Source organism: Balaenoptera ricei, chromosome 1, assembly GCF_028023285.1.
Source record: "Balaenoptera ricei isolate mBalRic1 chromosome 1, mBalRic1.hap2, whole genome shotgun sequence".
In the NCBI taxonomy this organism is placed as follows: Eukaryota; Metazoa; Chordata; class Mammalia; order Artiodactyla; family Balaenopteridae; genus Balaenoptera; species Balaenoptera ricei.
Window position 1 is genome coordinate 158,423,017 of NC_082639.1, and position 16,512 is coordinate 158,439,528.

Below are 16,512 nucleotides of genomic sequence, written 5' to 3' on the forward strand. Positions count from 1 at the left end.
AATTTGGCCTGTTTTCCAAACATGGGTCAAACAGTCTCCCTCCCAGAAGCAGCAGCAGCAGAAGGAAATGTTATTAAAAACGGGTCCGTTAGTGGGCATGGTGTGTGGATGAAGTCTTTGGGAGTTTTGGCTGCTAAATAAAGACTTTATTGTTGTCATTCCTCCTTTCCCAAGCTCCCTCCCTCTCTTCTCTCCTCCCTTCCTTCTCCCCTCCCTCTCTCCCCACCCTTCCTCACTCCTCCCCTCCCTCCTTACAATTTGCCTGGCCCTCCCCCAACCTAACCTCCCCACCCCAATAGGATCCGGTGGAAGAAAAGCCAGGCAAACACAAGCAGGCACACACCACTGGGAGATCAGAACTTCTAGCTGGCTCTCTGCTGCCACAGCTCCACCAAAGGGCGGGGGGAAACGGAGGGAGCCTTGCCGACTAAACCCAGAGCTGAGAGGAGAGGCAGGTGGTGCAGGTAAGTCCAGTCTGGAGATGGGGAGGAAGGCTCCTGCCTCCAGCCGGTTTCTTCCTGCTCCATCCAAGCTAGTTTATTGATCTAATCTGTATCCTCTCCTTCCTTCCTTCCTTCCTTCCTTCCTTCCTTCCTTCCTTCCTTCCTCCCTCCCTCCCTCCCTCCCTCCCTCCCTTCCTTCCTTCCATCCTTCTTTCCTTCCTTCCACCAAATTTTTCTCCTTTCAAAGGAGCTCAAATTAGTCTTCCTCATTTCTTCTCCACCCTCTTCCTCCTCTGCATCATTCTGTACCCATGTATTTGCTTGTTGCAAAAGCTAAACTTTCTTGGTACAGACGTTTGTTGTAGCACAGAGTTATGCTGCACACAGTATTTCTACAGATCAAGTTCCCATAGAAACCCTACTCTAGAATCCATTTCTCTGCACCTTTCACGTTTTGTCACACACTGTCACAGGCACACACATGTGTCACACAGAGGCTGCATTCTCACTCCACATGCACACCCACGAATACACACACAATATGAAGGCATCCTGTCCATTCACCTCCACTCTTCTGCATTTGACATGCAGGGCTAGAGCACATAAGGATGAGACACTGGCAGGGACACACACAGGCACACGCACACACACTGCATCTTGTCTCCTGCCCTCTCACACGCCTCCCCAACTGTAAGAGAAAAGAGAAAGCGTGTTTCCCCACTGAGATGGCAGAGCCAAAAGAAATCATGTGTCCTGAGTCCAGGCGGAGTAGGAAGGGGCTGAACAACAGCAGGAGCTGGAAGGATTTCTTCGTTCTTTAGAACTTAATTGAGCAGGAGAGAGAAAAGCAGGTTTCCAACCTGCACGGTGTCTTCCCAGTAGCTCTGACTTTGGAGGTACTAATTCCCAGCTCTGGGGGCAATTCATTTCTTTTTTCTGCAGGCAGCTAGATAAGATTTCTCTTTAAAGCCACTTCAAAATTATCCCACATTGGTAAGGGGTCCCTGTGGGAGAGGAAAAAAGACAGTAGTTCCTTAATCAGTCAGGGGGGGGAAAACTGAAGTGGCCAACTGAATGGGGCTTGTTTCCGAATAGGATGGTCCCTCTCCATCTCCCCGACTCATTCCTCTTCGACGACACAGAGTGCTGTCCCAAAGCACGCAGGGCATGGGCTAGAGCAGGGTCTCCAAATATGGTTGATCTTCCAAATCCTCTGAGTGCAGGGGAGGGGGAGAAGGGTGCTTACTAAAAGTATAGATGTCTGGACCCCTTGCTCCAGACCCACTGGATCAAGACCCAGGAATCTATTGTTGTCTTAGGACTTGAGGGTCATCTAGGGCTTGAGAACCTGAACCAGGGGCCTGAAGGAGACCTGTGTGGAATTGATGAGCCCAGGCTTCTGGCAGTTAGCTGCGCAGGAGGGCTGTGTGGCTTCCTGGACCAGGACCGTCTGGTGGAGGAGCTCCAGAGCGTCCCAACTGGGCCACCCTCTTTTGCGGAGTAGAAGCAAGCACCTGAGGGAACAGGGAAGACCTCCTGTGAGCTTTCACCCTCCCTTCTCCTTGTAAGCACTGACAGGTATGTCGTGGGGGAACATTCCAGAAAGAAAGTTCCCCCAAGATAGCTCCAAAGAGTTTATGTTTCCTCTTACCTGCTAACCTGCCTGCCCTGGGCCCCCAGGGGCATGCGTGGGGCTCCTCTCCATCCCTTCTAGATCCCCCCCCGCTCCCCTGTCCAACAGCTGTCTGTTCTGATGGGCTCACACAGAGGATGGGCTGAACACTCCCCCTTCGCCTTCCTGGGGGAGGGGGCGGCAGCCCTATTTATTGGGCCTGTGGGAGAAGCTGGAAGGGGCAGAAAGGTGCAACAGGTTGGGATGGGAAGTCATGGGTCACAGTGGGACTCCACAGCCTGCTGAGGACAGGAGAGTGCACCGTCCCTGGTCAGCATCCCCTCACCTGCTTCAGAAAGGCTAGGGGTGGGGGTTACTGAATTGGAGGGACAGAGTAAACGTTCCCTGAATGGCCGGGGGCATCTGTGTTCTCTCTAATTTGTTGGTTCTGAGACCCAAGTGTGGTCTCACAGGCCCCAAAGAGGAGGAAATTTCTCTGTGTAGGAGAGCTGGGGAAAATCCATGTGCCCACCTGCAAGGATCAGCCTTTCGGTGGAGGGCAGGGCTGTCCTCTGGCCAAGCTGAAGGGAAAGAGACCCCATCACTTTGAAATAATGTCAATAATAGCTTAACATTCACTGAGCACTCACTTTTCACACATTTCCTCACTTAACCTTCAAAATGATCTGATAAGAAGGTGTTAGTATGCCCATTTTACAGATGAGGAAACTGAAGCTTAGTAGAGGTAAGAGATTTCTCAAGAGTACCCAGCTAAACAGCTGAAGAGTTGCAGGGTTGAGACCCACATCTACAAGCACCCAGTGCATCAGACAGATTCTTGTATGCTTTTTTTCAGGGCTTGGAGATGTTAGGGGATGGAGGCAGAGAGAAGGATATGGTGAGGTGACAGGCTGTCAGAGGACTAGAGCCATTCTCACCCTTGTTTCTTCCCCAGGCCCTTGGAATGGAAAACTTGCTCTTCTGGACTAGTGGCCTGAGGCCAAAAAAAACATTGTGTTTATACTTTGCCTGGTGGTAGACACTGGGGAGACAGATTGTCTCTCCATAATAGTGTTATATTGATTTTTAGCACTTTCTGATCTGCAGCACATTTTAAAGTTGCTTATCACACTTACTTCTGAAAACAACTGGATGAGGAAGATAGGGATAGGGAAGATTTCGTTATCTCCATTTTACAGATAAGGAAACTGAGGCAAGAACAGGGTCACGTCACTAGGTCGAGGTAGACGGGTTGTGACCCCACGTCCCCTGTCTAATATGCACCGTGATGCGCTCCCTGCCTCTGCCCCCAATCAGGCTCACCCTTACTCTGATTTCACTCCCCAGGAAACGGACAGTGCATCAGTGATGTGCTGAATTTATCATGCCTCCATGTTAACCTTTTCCTTACCTCAGGACCCCACAAGCCCTACTTGGAGGCCTTGGAAGAGTCTCAGGCAGCCTGGCTGGGCCTGCCTTACTCCTCTGCTAATAGCTGATCAGAGACCACCTGATTCACCTAGCTTCCAACTCTCTTCTGGGCTTCAGGAAGAGATAAAGGGAACAGGATGGCTTTCAGAAGTCTGAGTTTAGGACAGAAGGAAGGGAACAAAGAAAGAGGGTCATCCCAATGTCCATGGGTGTGTCCAGGGGCAGCCCCATCCTCCACGGTAGGGTCACTGGCTGTGTTAAGCCATGGAGGCTCAGGGGTGACAAGCTAGATGGGAAATCTGACAAGAAAGAAGAACACCAGGAAGTAGTGTGGAGTCATCCTTCTATAAAAGGGGGAGACACACCCAACCTCACTCCCAGCCCAGCCCCAATCCTAGACTCTCTCCATACAAAGCCAATTACCCATAAACTTGCCCTAATGACTTGGCAAACCCATGTGGACCTCAACCCCGCCCCCCCCCCCGCCCCCAGTCCTGAGGCTAAACATTGCAAGGGTCCTGGGAGTTTGAACCTTAAATGAATGAATTTATGAGCTAAGCAGGGACAGGGCTATCTCACTTTAAAAATCAGAGTCTCTCAGACTTCCCTGCTGGTCCAGAGGTTGAGACTCTGTGCTCCCAGTGCAGAGGGCATGGGCTCGATCCCTGGTTGGGGAACTAAGATCCCGCATGCCACACAGCACGGCCTAAAAAAAAAAAAAAAAAATAGGTCAGAGTCTCTCTAGAGAATATGCTCTTTTATAAACAAATAAATGAATAAACGAAACCACTGCCATCTGTAGAGATTTTATGCTCTACAACACACCTCAATGTGTGTGATCTCATTTGATCCTCGCACAGTTGAGGAGCCTGGGGCCTGAGGAAGAGGGTCAGAGCCAGGATTCAAGCCCAAATCTCTAATACTTGGAACTGAAATTTGAATTTAAAACTCTCTTAGAAAATGTTCTTAGGGCTTCCCTGGTGGCACAGTGGTTAAGAATCCACCTGCCAATGCAGGGGACACGGGTTCGAGCCCTGGTCCGGGAAGATCCCACATGCCGCGGAGCAACTAAGCCCGTGAGCCACAACTACTGAGCCTGCGCTCTAGAGCCTGCGAGCCACAACTACTGAGCCCGTGCACCACAACTACTGAAGCCCGCGTGCCTAGAGCCCGTGCTCCACAACAAGAGAAGCCACCGCAATGAGAAGCCCACGCACCGCACCAAAGAGCAGCCCCCGCTCACCACAACTAGAGAAAGCCCGCGCGCAGCAACGAGGACCCAACGCAGCCAAAAGATAAATAAATAAATTTATTGAAAAGAAAATGTTCTTAAATGAGAGAGTGAATTTTGGGTCGGTCAAAGCAATTGCTTTCCCCCCACAAACGAGCAGCTTTTTGAGAACGGATGCTGGTGAACAGGCTGCAGGAGGTCAGTGGTTACAGGTGGTCCACATGCGTTCACAGAGCAAGCAGTGAGCACAGCCCAGCAGAAAGCTGGGAGGCGTGCTTGCAAAGGCATACGAAATTTAAAACTCACACACACTTACGACCCAGCCTAAGGCACTGTTATGACTGGACAGAAGGTTCTGGAAGACAGGAGCATAAGAAGGTGTGACTCTGGGCTTTGTGAGGAAGACTATGGCTCCCCTTGGAGTCCAAGGACCTCCAGTCTGTCACAGATTCTGGTGTGGAGACTTAGACTCTGGGGGCTGCCCAGGCTCCAGCAGGACGGGGCACTGCCTGATGAGAAAAGCCTTAGAAATGAGCACTATTTCCTAAAGAAGGAAGTGCATGCGCATGCGAACACACACACACACACACACACACACACACACACACACACACACACACACACAGAATGGTTCAGCCACAGGGCTAAGAGAAGGGGAATTGAACAGATCCAGTTTCTCCACGGAACAGCCCCCCAGGAGCTTCTCCTTGGGAACCGCCTCTCAGCTTTGAGAGGAGCTTGGCCAGCCCCAGACGTCTAGAGTGTAGAAGGGTCAGAGGACCCATGGGAAGATAAGAGAAGTTCCCAAAAGGTCTGGCATAGGAGGTGGGGAAGGAGTGGGAGGCAGGCCTGCCAGGTGGAGCTGTGACTAACCTGTGATCCTGTCACCCCTGACAATGATGCCAAGTGCTGCCCAGGCCCTGAGCCACCAAGAAACACCCCTGAGTGAGGGCCAGCTGCCTGAGTCACAGGGCCTCACAGAGCAGGCTTCCACTCTGGACGAGCTTTACTTGCTTCCCTCAGGGCCCAGCACCAGGTAGATGCTCTTGGTGACGAAGGCAATGAAGGGAAAGAGGGCCCAGCCAGCCTGGGAAGCCTCCCCAGGGCAGGGCTTCTCACACCACGAGAGAGCTCTTGCTTATTGTCAGGTTTCTGGGCGATCAGGAAATAAAAAACGCCAAAGCAAAAAAATTCAAGGTCACAAAAATTGGGGCTCTTAAAAATGTTTGATTTTAGTACACTAATGTTTTAACCACATGTTTAAAATCTATGTGCAACATGGTTGTGCTATTTTCAAGAAAATTACAGGACTTGTAACATATTAATTCATGGTTCACCAGTTACAAGTGGTGTGGGGTCCAGCAACAAGACTCAAGTTTAGTTTTACAATGAATGTCTTTTCTTCTCAGTCCTTTTGGTGTATCCCCAAGACTGTTACATACTCAACTGGAGATAAAGCCAAGAATCTAACTGCAAGGTCCTTTGTGACGGGAGGCCCAGGGGACATGGTACTCCGGGACCCCTTGGAGAGGTCTGCCTGGGAAGAGACCACCTTAGAGGGAGGTGAAGAAGCAACAGAAGCTGCAGGGAAGTCTCCTCCCTCCTCCTTCCTCATCTGTCTTCCTTCCTTCTTCCTCTCCTTCCTTCCCATACTCAGTATCCTCTATGAGGACTCACTCATGCACACAGACGACAGGGGAGCATGCGTTTGCTTATGTGTGTGGTACGGGGAGAGGAGTGGTGTGTGTGTGAGAGTGTGCAGGCTGGGTGTCCAGGGGGTATGTGTGAAAGGTGTGGGGAGACGCCCTCTGCGCCTCCAGGGTGAGCTCTGCCCTCTTTCCTGTTTCTTGTCGCATTCCTCCCGAGCATCGGACTCAGGACTAAGTAGCTGGTGAGGGGCTTCTATCGTCTTCCTTTGAGCAAAGCCAGCAGGGAGCCGGCACCGGGTCACACAAGGAAAGATGTGGGCTCCAAGGAAAGAGAGGGGAAGCCTGGAACAGAGGCTTCACAGGGTCCAGATGCAGCTGGTGATACACTCCAGCCCACTCTCTCACAGGGCACCCCAAGAAACCTGCATCTCCAATGTGCCCCAGACCCCAGGAAGGAGAGGGACAGACCACCACAACTGTGAAGCAGCAGCAAGGAGGGCCATTGGAAGCAACGTGGAAACAGAGACCCTGGAGGGAGACCAGAGGGGCTGTCACAGGGATGATGGCCCTGGGAGGGGAAAGTACAGGTAACCCAGCCAGGCCAGGGGAGCAAGTCTATGGGAGAAGCCAATTTCCATCTGCAGACTTGGGTCTACTGCAATTTCCCCAGCTTAATTCAACTCAAACTACATGGCCCTGTCTGAGGTGTCATCAGGACCAAGGGGAAGGGCAACCCGAAAACATCCTTTAGCAACCTATTCCACTATGTCTCTGAGGCAGGAAGTTCTTCTTTATATCCCACCTCAATCCCACCAACTCCAATGGATATGGAAAGCAGCAATACCAGGTCAGAAGAAATGACCCCCACAGCTTTTTTTTTAATTGAAGTATAGTTGATGTACAATATTATATAAGTTACAGGTGTACAATACAGTGATGCACAGTTTTTAAAGGTTATACTCCATTTATAGTTATTATAAAATATTGGCTATATTCTGCGTGTTGTACAATATATCCTAGTTTATTTTATACATAATAGTTTATAGCTTTTAATCCCCTACCCCTGTATTGCCCCTTCCTGCCTCTCTCTCCCCACTAGTAACCACTAGTTTGTTCTATATACCTATGAGTCTGCTTCCTTTTTGTTATATTCACTAGTTTCCTGTATCCCCCATAGCTTTCAGTTCCTTCCTTGTTTACTTCCCCAGGAGCCTCCACATCTGGGGAGAAATTCTTGGTGTGTATCCTGCTGGCAAAGACCAGCATTCTCTGAGCTGAGCACTGCGGGTGAGGGGCGATCAGGGGCAGACACAAGGGTATCTGCAGCACTTCCTTCCCAAGAGCTCTGTGAGCCCATGGAGACCTGGGGTTTTGTCCTGGGTCTGCTGTTACATAGCTTCCTGGCCTTCACAAGCTACTTCTTTCCTCCAGTACTCAACTTTTATAAATAGTCAAGTCTGGACTTGATTGGTGGATTTCAAAACATTTTTAGCAATGCAACTTTTTTTTCAAATGAATGCTTTGGCTAAACCTCAATATACATAACAGATTAAAAAAACACAGAGCTGCTCAGGTTGGCACAGGGGTGGGTTGGGGGTACCCCAGGGCCATCCCCTTGGTCTCCCTCTCTCAGGAGGACTCCACAGAAATGGAGGCACAGTTTGAAAACCACCAAGTTATGTGATCCGTAAGGACCCGGCAGATGTAACACCCCAGGACTCTATGGCTCACATATTCTAACATCCCTCCTATAAGGGGAATATAAGTGGAGGGATGATTTTCTCATGATGCAAATGGGGAGACCGCAGGCTAGAGAGGTTAAGGGTCTTCTCCAGGAAACCCCGGGACTCCTGATTCACAGCCCAATGTGCTTTCTGCCAAGATGGCTCACACTCTCCAGAGCAAGCTTAACACATTCAGCGGCTAGTCCTCTGGAAGAGGGATCCAGACCCTCCAGCCCTTGTTACTTTCTCACCTGCTGGATACAGGCAAACAAGGAGATGCTTCCACAGGTCCCTCCCACAGCTGCCCCTGGAGCCCATCCTGACCAACTCTAGCTGCAAAGACATGTCCTCTCATTACTGAGGCCCAGCAGGCTGATGACTTCCTGTATTCCTCCCCACAGGGGCGTCACTTGGATCATGAGGTCATCCCTCTGCTGGCTCCTCCCACTTCTCCTCATCTTGGCCTCAGAGGCCCAAGGCCAGCCAACAAGACGACCAAGACCCAGACCAAGGCCCCAGCCCAGACCCAGACTCAGGCCCACACCCAGCTTTCCTCAGCCCGATGAGCCATCGGAGCCTACAGACCTGCCTCCTCCCCTCCCACCAGGCCCTCCATCTATCTTTCCTGACTGTCCCCGGGAGTGCTATTGCCCCCCTGATTTCCCATCTGCCCTCTACTGTGACAGCCGCAATCTTCGAAAGGTCCCTCTCATCCCGTCCCGCATCCATTACCTCTATCTCCAGAACAACTTCATAACTGAGCTCCCAGTGGAGTCTTTCAAGAATGCCACGGGCCTGAGGTGGATCAATCTGGACAACAACCGAATTCGCAAGGTGGACCAGAAAGTGCTAGAGAAACTACCCAGCCTGGTGTTCCTCTACATGGAAAAGAACCACCTTGAAGAGGTGCCCTCGGCTCTGCCCCAGAACTTGGAGCAGCTGAGGCTAAGCCAGAACCATATCTCCAGAATCCCACCCGGCGTCTTCAGCAAGCTGGAGAAACTGCTGCTCCTGGATCTCCAACACAACAGGCTAAGCGACGGCGTCTTCAAGCCCGACACCTTCCAGGGCCTTAAAAGCCTCATGCAGCTCAACCTGGCCCACAACATCTTGAGAAAGATGCCACCCAAGATCCCCGTGGCCATTCACCAGCTCTACCTGGACAGCAACAAAATTGAGACCATCCCCAGTGGATACTTCAAGGGCTTCCCCAACCTGGCCTTCATTCGCCTCAACTACAACAAGCTCTCAGACAGGGGCCTCCCCAAGAACTCCTTTAACATCTCCAACCTACTCGTGCTCCACCTGTCGCACAACAAGATCAGCAACGTGCCTGCCATCAACAACAAGCTGGAGCACCTGTACCTCAACAACAACAGCATCGAGAGTGAGTGGGGGCAGGGCTGGGGTGCAGCCACTGGGAGGGAAGCTGGAGTCTCTTCTGCCTCAACACTTTCTCATGAGCCTCATGGCGGGGTGGGTGCAAAAAGCACCCAGTGTGGCCCTGGTCTTCAAACCTTGGTCTTTCCACTTACTATCTATGTGACCTTAAAAGGATATCTGACCTCTCTGGGAAGTTTCCTCATTTGTAAAATGAGAATGGCACAAAGTTGACATGAAGATTTAATAGTTTAATATGGATAAAGTGAGAATACCATGCTTGGAGGGTAATAGCTTTTCTCCCTCCACCCCTTCCCATCAGCCCCAACTCTTTTGCCCTCCAGATCTATAGGTAAGGTAGACATGGAATATAGCCCTGGACATTCTCCTAAAAGCAGAATGGTGACATTTAAATGTTGACTGAAATGTCCTGGGCCTGTCCACTGCAGAAACTGGCAGCTGTGAGGAAAGAGGCTTCTTCCCAAGCCTAAGCCTAGGTTTTAAGGAGTCTGTAAAAAGCATACACAGAGAGGCAACTATATACTCAGAGTATACAACCGGTAAAAATGTGCAGCCAGAAGAACATGTCCGTATGCAGGTGCTTTCTGAATCTATCTGGAAGGCTGGAAGATTTAGTCATATAAGATAGTACACTTAAGGCAGAATTTGCCTAAGCTACATTTACAGGGTCCCGGGATTGGGATAAAAAAATCGCAGGCCAGAAAAGAGGCTCGAAGTCACAGTTTTACTTCAATCAAAAATGTCAGGTCTGAGTAGAGCAACAGCAGACAGTTTGAAAACAAAAGAGAGAATATTATCTGGTCCGTGGACAAAATCAGGCTACATTCACACAAGGAACGCAGCAGCTGCGCAGATAAAGGACACCACGAGGAAAGAGAAGCACTCCTAAAATAATATTAGTAATCCTTAGTTTTCAAGCCAAAGGATGAGAGGAGGATTTTTGAATTTCTATAATAGTGAAACAAGCAGGTGGGAGAACAGGCTTATTCACTCATCTGAGATAATTACACAAAGGTAGGGGAAGCCTTCTAAAAATCTTGTAAGAAACAAATTCAGGAAAAGGGAAAACTACTGTCTAATTTTACCCTGCAGATAGCAAACTAATGGAACACATTACCCCCAGGAGGCTGGATAGGCCACAAATCTAGACAGAAAGGATACCTTGATTAATACATGGCTGACAAGTTTCTACCACATTGTGGAAGAACAGGCTGCAGGGGTGGGGTGGGTAGGGGAGTATATTATCCAGCCTTCTGAGGTTGAAGACAGAAAGATCACACCCACTCTCACCATTTCAGATTTGAGGACTAAGCATCAGGGTGGTAAAGTCCAAAGTCACAAAGGTCATAGGAAGAAAATCCATCTATGTCAGGGCTCTTTCTGCTACTCCAATGTTGAAGAGAGAAGAAAGGGGAGAGAGGGAAGACGAGGAAGAGGAAGAAGGAGATGAAGAGCAACCACAACAACAACCCACAGAAGATAAAACAAGCAAGGCTTAGGGAGAATAAAAAGCTCCATTTAGAAGATGACATACCTCATGTCATCTAATAAGAGGTGAAGGAGAAAATGGAAACTCATTTTCCATTTGAAAGCCTACCACAATTTGGCCATAACTTACCTTTCCAGCTTACTTTCCCCAGAATCGGTAATCAACTTCAGAATCAACAGATTCATCGTGTCCTAGGGCCCCATGCCCTTCCCAGGCCCCCTTTCCTCTTCCTGTCATCCCTATTTCAGCTAATGTAACCACCTCCTGCTCATCATCATGCCTCACATCCTGTTCACAGGAAAACCTCCAGAGTAATCCATCCACCTGCTGGCTTCAGATCTTGCTTCCCCCTATTGTTTCTCCACACTGTAGCCAGATTCATCTTTCTATAGTATAAACCTGATCATAGGACCCTTCCAGGTTTAACACTCCAGGACACTATGGTTCATATATCCCACCATCCGCCTCATAGCAACAGTCCTGCTCAGTGCCATTCCTCAGACTGGAAATCAAAGACCCCATCCTTAGTGAAATATTTGAAAGCCTACCATAACTGGTGGCCACAACTTACCTCTCCAGTTTAGTCTTCCTAGTATATCACATTGTACTATTTACTGGTCCCAAACTCTGTCATGAGCTTTTTGGCCTCCACAGTATCATTCAAATAGGTCACAGCATCAGAACACCATCCCCAGGTCTCTACCTGCTGTAATCCTATCTTTGAAGGTTCAGCTGAAAGTTTACTTCCTCTATGACTCTTCTGAGTAAATTTTCCATAACAATTGTTGATCAATTCCAACTTAATTTGTTTCACAAATGGGTAAACGGAGCCTGGAGGTTAGGGTTGACTCATTCATGGTCACACGTTCCCAAGAACTGGTCAGCCAGTTCCAGAGAGGAAAACTCTAGAGTCCTTGTCCCTGTCTACCCTCTTCTTCCTCTTTGTCTTTGCCTCCAGCCCTGTCAGGCCTGACCCCCTGCCCATCTCTCCTGCTGACTTCTCCCCTTTTTCTCCATAGAAATCAATGGGACCCAGATTTGCCCCAACAATCTAGTTGCCTTCCACGACTTCTCCTCGGATCTGGAGAATGTGCCACACCTCCGCTACCTGCGGCTGGATGGAAACTACCTGAAGCCACCCATCCCACTGGACCTCATGATGTGCTTCCGCCTGCTGCAATCTGTGGTCATCTAGGCCTTACCCTGCCCCTGGAGCTCCTCTGGCCACACTTGAATACAGTGGCCCAGGTGCCTGTGCCCACCATTTGTTTTCTCTGTCTCCTTTTCTTGCTCTCAGCTTTGCCTTTCTTATCCCACCCTCCTGATGCAAGGACAAGCCACGTACTCTGCTGCCCCTGCAGCTTCTAGAGCAAGACTTCCAAAGGCTTGATTTGGTCCACCCAGCTCAAAGACATCCACTGCACATCCAAACTTCTGGACCCAGAAGCACAGAGGTGTGTCTAAAGACTTCATATTCTCTTCTCTCTCCTCCCCCCCTCATCACTCCTGGGTAAGTCTGGGCTATGAACCGACATCTGGATCTTGTCCTGGCCAAAGCAAGCAGAAGATGGTCAGGGGCAGCCTAGAGGTGAGGTTTGGGAAGTCCTGCTGGAAACTCCTCCATGGTGGGCAGCTCTGGCCCAAAGAGGCTAAGAAACCCGTGTCTCCCTGGCTGAGGATCCCATCTTCCAAAACTGCTACTCCACCACCCCATTCACTGGCACTAGACAGCGCACCAGCTCTGTGCCAGCCCGTGTTCTCTGGAAAGGAAGTGCAAGGGAATGGCTGAGGGAGGGCAGAGGGTCAGAGATTCACACAAGGGCCTGCATCCGGCTGTCTCTTCATAGGGATGAGATGGGGCCCTCCTTCTCAGAACACAGCCTCCTGGCTGGTCCTCTCTGTTCCAAGAGTAAGAGCAGGGAGGAACAATCCAGGAGAAGAACGGCTCAAAAAACTAGGAATCAGCTGGTGGGAGAGGGGTGGGAGTCAGAGACCCAGGATGGGCCCGTGTGGGTGCAGATGGATCCTGCTGCCCCCTTGGCCACTCTGGATAAGAGGCCTGATGCCCTGGGGAACACAGCGCCCACAGTGGAGTGTACACAGCCACCAACCCCGCCCCGCCATCTGTTCTCTATCAGTGAGGATGGCCCAATTCTTTCCACTCCCGGGAAGCAGTTCCTGAGAAACTGCTCAAGAAGGGGTGGAGCACCTGGAAATCTCCCAGAAGCCTCTTCCACTTGTGCAGATTGGCCTCCCCTTCTAAGACAGACACAGCAGTGACACCTGGTGGCTGGTGCTTGCCACAGCTGGCTCCCACGTTCCTGCTCATCTCTCTGGTGTGATTTTCCAAGATCAAGGAGTTGGCCTCAGGTTCCAACTTGGAGAGCCATGGGCGATGTGCATGGTCTCTCTCTCCTCTGGGGTCTAAAGGGCACAAAGGTACAGAGGCCCCAAGGTGGGGGATCTGATTCCCATCATAAATGAACACAAGTGGGAACCTTCAGGAAACCAGTTGAGGATACAGTTTGTTCCGATCTGCTCTCTTACCTTATGGGTCCCCTCTGCTCTCAGCTTTCATGTGGTACACCAAGGAGGTGGATAAGATACCCCTCCAAGGACCCTCTGGCGCTCATGTTCCTGTATGCAGCTCCATCCTTTAGACCATGTTCTAATGCAGGACAAGTCCTAAATATTATCCCTTTCCCTTGCAATAATGTATTCCCTGTATGGACTGTCCTTCCCCCAGAGTTCCCACCCCACCCTGTCTGGCCCAGGTGAGCAGTGTGACAGGCCTCTAAGGGAAGCCTGGGTTCCACAGGGCTGACTCAACCTCATCTTCCCCTTAACTCCCTCTAGGGGATGCTGCCCCTCTACAGCCTCTGAATGTATGTTGGTGGGGGTGGGGGCATATGTCGTAGAAATGAGCAGGATACAGTGCCCACTCCCAAGTTAGGTTGAAAAAAGTTACAGCGATGTTTAAGAAATTGGATTAAACTAGGTCCCTAACTTCAAGAAATTCCCATTATACTCTTATTTTTCCCTTTTGCTAATTTACAGAAAATGGGCCCATTTCATTACAGCCTCCTTCCCCCATGCTCGCATACAACTGCTTCATTCCTCGAGGCTGCAGCTGGTTTCTTCGAGGCTGCAGCTGGTTTCTCCAAGGTTCCTGCTTAGAGTCAAGATATCATTGTGGCTGTAAGCAACCTGGTGCTATGGCCTGGATAAGCCCCTTCTGCACCTTATTCCCACCTTGCGCCCTCAGCCCCTCTGGTGAGGCCCTCAGGGGAGCATAGCTCCTGGGGCTCCCCGGGGAGGAGGGGTCATTCCCCAGCTCCTGCCAACCTGAAGTGTTTTGTTTCAGCAGCAACAAAATCACCATCATCCTATTGCCACATCTAGAATATTGCTGCTTCCTCCATTGCTCCCTGTATCTGTAAACCAGAGGAAATTAAATTGGCTTTACAGCACCACCCTCCCACATACAATGTGCTGTTTTCCCTCGGGCTTAAGGAAGCCCCCCTCCTCCATATACAAGTTAATTCTCTCAGTGCTGCTGACATATGCACATACAGGTGTGTAAGTAGGTGTGTATGTATGTGTACTCTGTACATATATCTATTCTTTCTTGAAGACCATATTAACTTTGTGCAACAACTTTGACATTCCAGCACGCTTCACAGCAGAGAAAATAAAGTGATATGAAAAATATCCTGCTTGAAATTGACAATGTAAACAGATGAGAATAGTACCTTAAAGTCACTTTGCCACCCCTCTCCCCCTGCCTCCCACCTTCCTTGCTCTGAGAAGACTGGTGGAGAAAGGATCCTATCCTTAAGAAGCTCTAGGAAAATTATTCCAAAAGTTTTTCTGGTGAATTTCCCCCAAACTCACAATTGTTACAAAAATAATCCCTAAAGTCAGACAAGAAATTTGACAGCTACATTTGAAGCCCAAATCTCCAAGTTCTTTTTAACCCACAGATACCAAATTGTTGAGGTCTCCCAAATGCTCTGTACTGAAAGATAGAAAACAGACACCACTCCTGACCAGGAAAAGATAACAGACTAGTTGAGGACAGGTAGTGTAAGATACACAAAACAGTGGCAGAGGTGTATCAAGGGCAGTGAGCAAAGGGCCAGCCACATCATCTGGAATGGTCTACATGCTATGCAGATGTTCACAGAAGGGCAAAAACAGGGTACCCTGGAATCTCTCTTCAGGTGGAAGGTTTGTTCCAGAACCAACCCTGTGATCCTCCCGGACTACACCATCTTCTTTCGAATGAAAACTGCCAGATGCTGTCCCACCCCTCCCACCCTGCCCCCTAAATTCCTGCTTCAGTTCAATTCAGCAAGTTTTCAGCATATATCAACCATGTGCAAGGTTCCCAGCTAAGAATTCAAGGATAAGTAATATATACCCCATGCCACTGAGGAATTCATACAGGAAAACATCCATGAATTAGTAATTGCATGTCTTAAGTGTTTGCAATAATGTTGGGTACAGAAAGCATAGTGGAGAGGGCCTCTACTTCTGCCTGGGAGAAACCAGAATGGCTCCTATCATTTGAGCTGGATCTTAAGGTTTGAATCAGATTTTGCCAGGTGGGAGAAGGAGGAAAAAGCACATAAACAGGAAAGAAGGGAAGCAGCATGAGAAAAAGATTGGGAGACATGGAGTCTACCCTGTATGAGGTGTGTGTGTGTGTGTGTGTGTGTGTGTGTGCCTGAGAGAGGAAGAGAAATGAGTTCCAGTCATGGAGTTATGTAGCTACAAGCCCTCAGCAGGGAATATACCCTTGCTGTCCAAAAAGCAGGAGGGTTCCTGAAACTTCCACCCCTGCCTCTCTCTCTGCCCACGAACAGGGAAGCAACAGGGTCAGTTGGCCAGACTTCTGTCCCCAGGGCCTGCCACCTCCGTTCCATCATCATGCCTCCTGCTTCTCCTAATGAGATTCGGATTAGACCAGCTCCTGCACCTCCCGCCACCTTTTGCGGGCTCTCTGGGAGCTGAGCTGCCTGGAGCAACAGCATGATCTCGTTAGACGGTTCCCACGTAGGTCACACACACGCACACATCCCATGGACCCTCCCTGAAATCCATGGTAACCAGAGTGTGTGCCGGTGTATTTGTGAAACCGAGAGCAGAAGCTGGAAGAGTGTCTAAGACGTGCAGCCTAAACCAGAAGCTGCTCCACTGGGGGCCGGGGGCCGGGGGCGGGGGCGTGGGGGGGGGTGTGGAGCCAGCGCATGCGTGGCGTGACCGCAAATCTGGCCAAGCTGGCTGAGTGCGTGGGAGAATACCGATTGTAGGGGCCACAGCGATAGAGCCCAGAGAGCAGGAGGGCTGGCGGGTGTGCGTCACCGAGAAAGCGGGGAAGGAGAGTGGGAGCAGACTGCAGGGGGGAATGAATGAACCGTCACATCTGCATTCTTCGCAGGGAATAAATGGTGTGGGGTGGGGAGGGGTGACGCCCAGGCTGACTGCGGGGCGGGGCGGGGGCGCGGGTTTCTGGCTGCGGAGCCTAGG

General features: G+C 50.2%; 1 protein-coding gene across 1 annotated transcript; it reads left to right on the top strand.

The window, feature by feature from the left end:
* Positions 1–309: 309 nt before the first annotated feature.
* Positions 310–14,450, top strand: PRELP (proline and arginine rich end leucine rich repeat protein). The gene is made up of 3 exons (XM_059939455.1): positions 310–464; positions 8,492–9,477; positions 12,000–14,450. Exons 2-3 carry the CDS (start codon positions 8,508–8,510, stop codon positions 12,173–12,175), a joined length of 1,146 nt encoding a protein of 381 aa, XP_059795438.1. The 5' UTR covers positions 310–464; positions 8,492–8,507; the 3' UTR covers positions 12,176–14,450.
* Positions 14,451–16,512: the final 2,062 nt, after the last annotated feature.

Bases quoted from the DNA above. Each gene is read 5' to 3' on its own strand.
- PRELP (XM_059939455.1), top strand. From the start codon at position 8,508: ATGAGGTCATCCCTCTGCTGGCTCCTCCCACTTCTCCTCATCTTGGCC. The intron at 9,478-11,999 runs GTGAGTGGGGGC...TTTTCTCCATAG, and splicing joins CAACAACAACAGCATCGAGA to AAATCAATGGGACCCAGATT.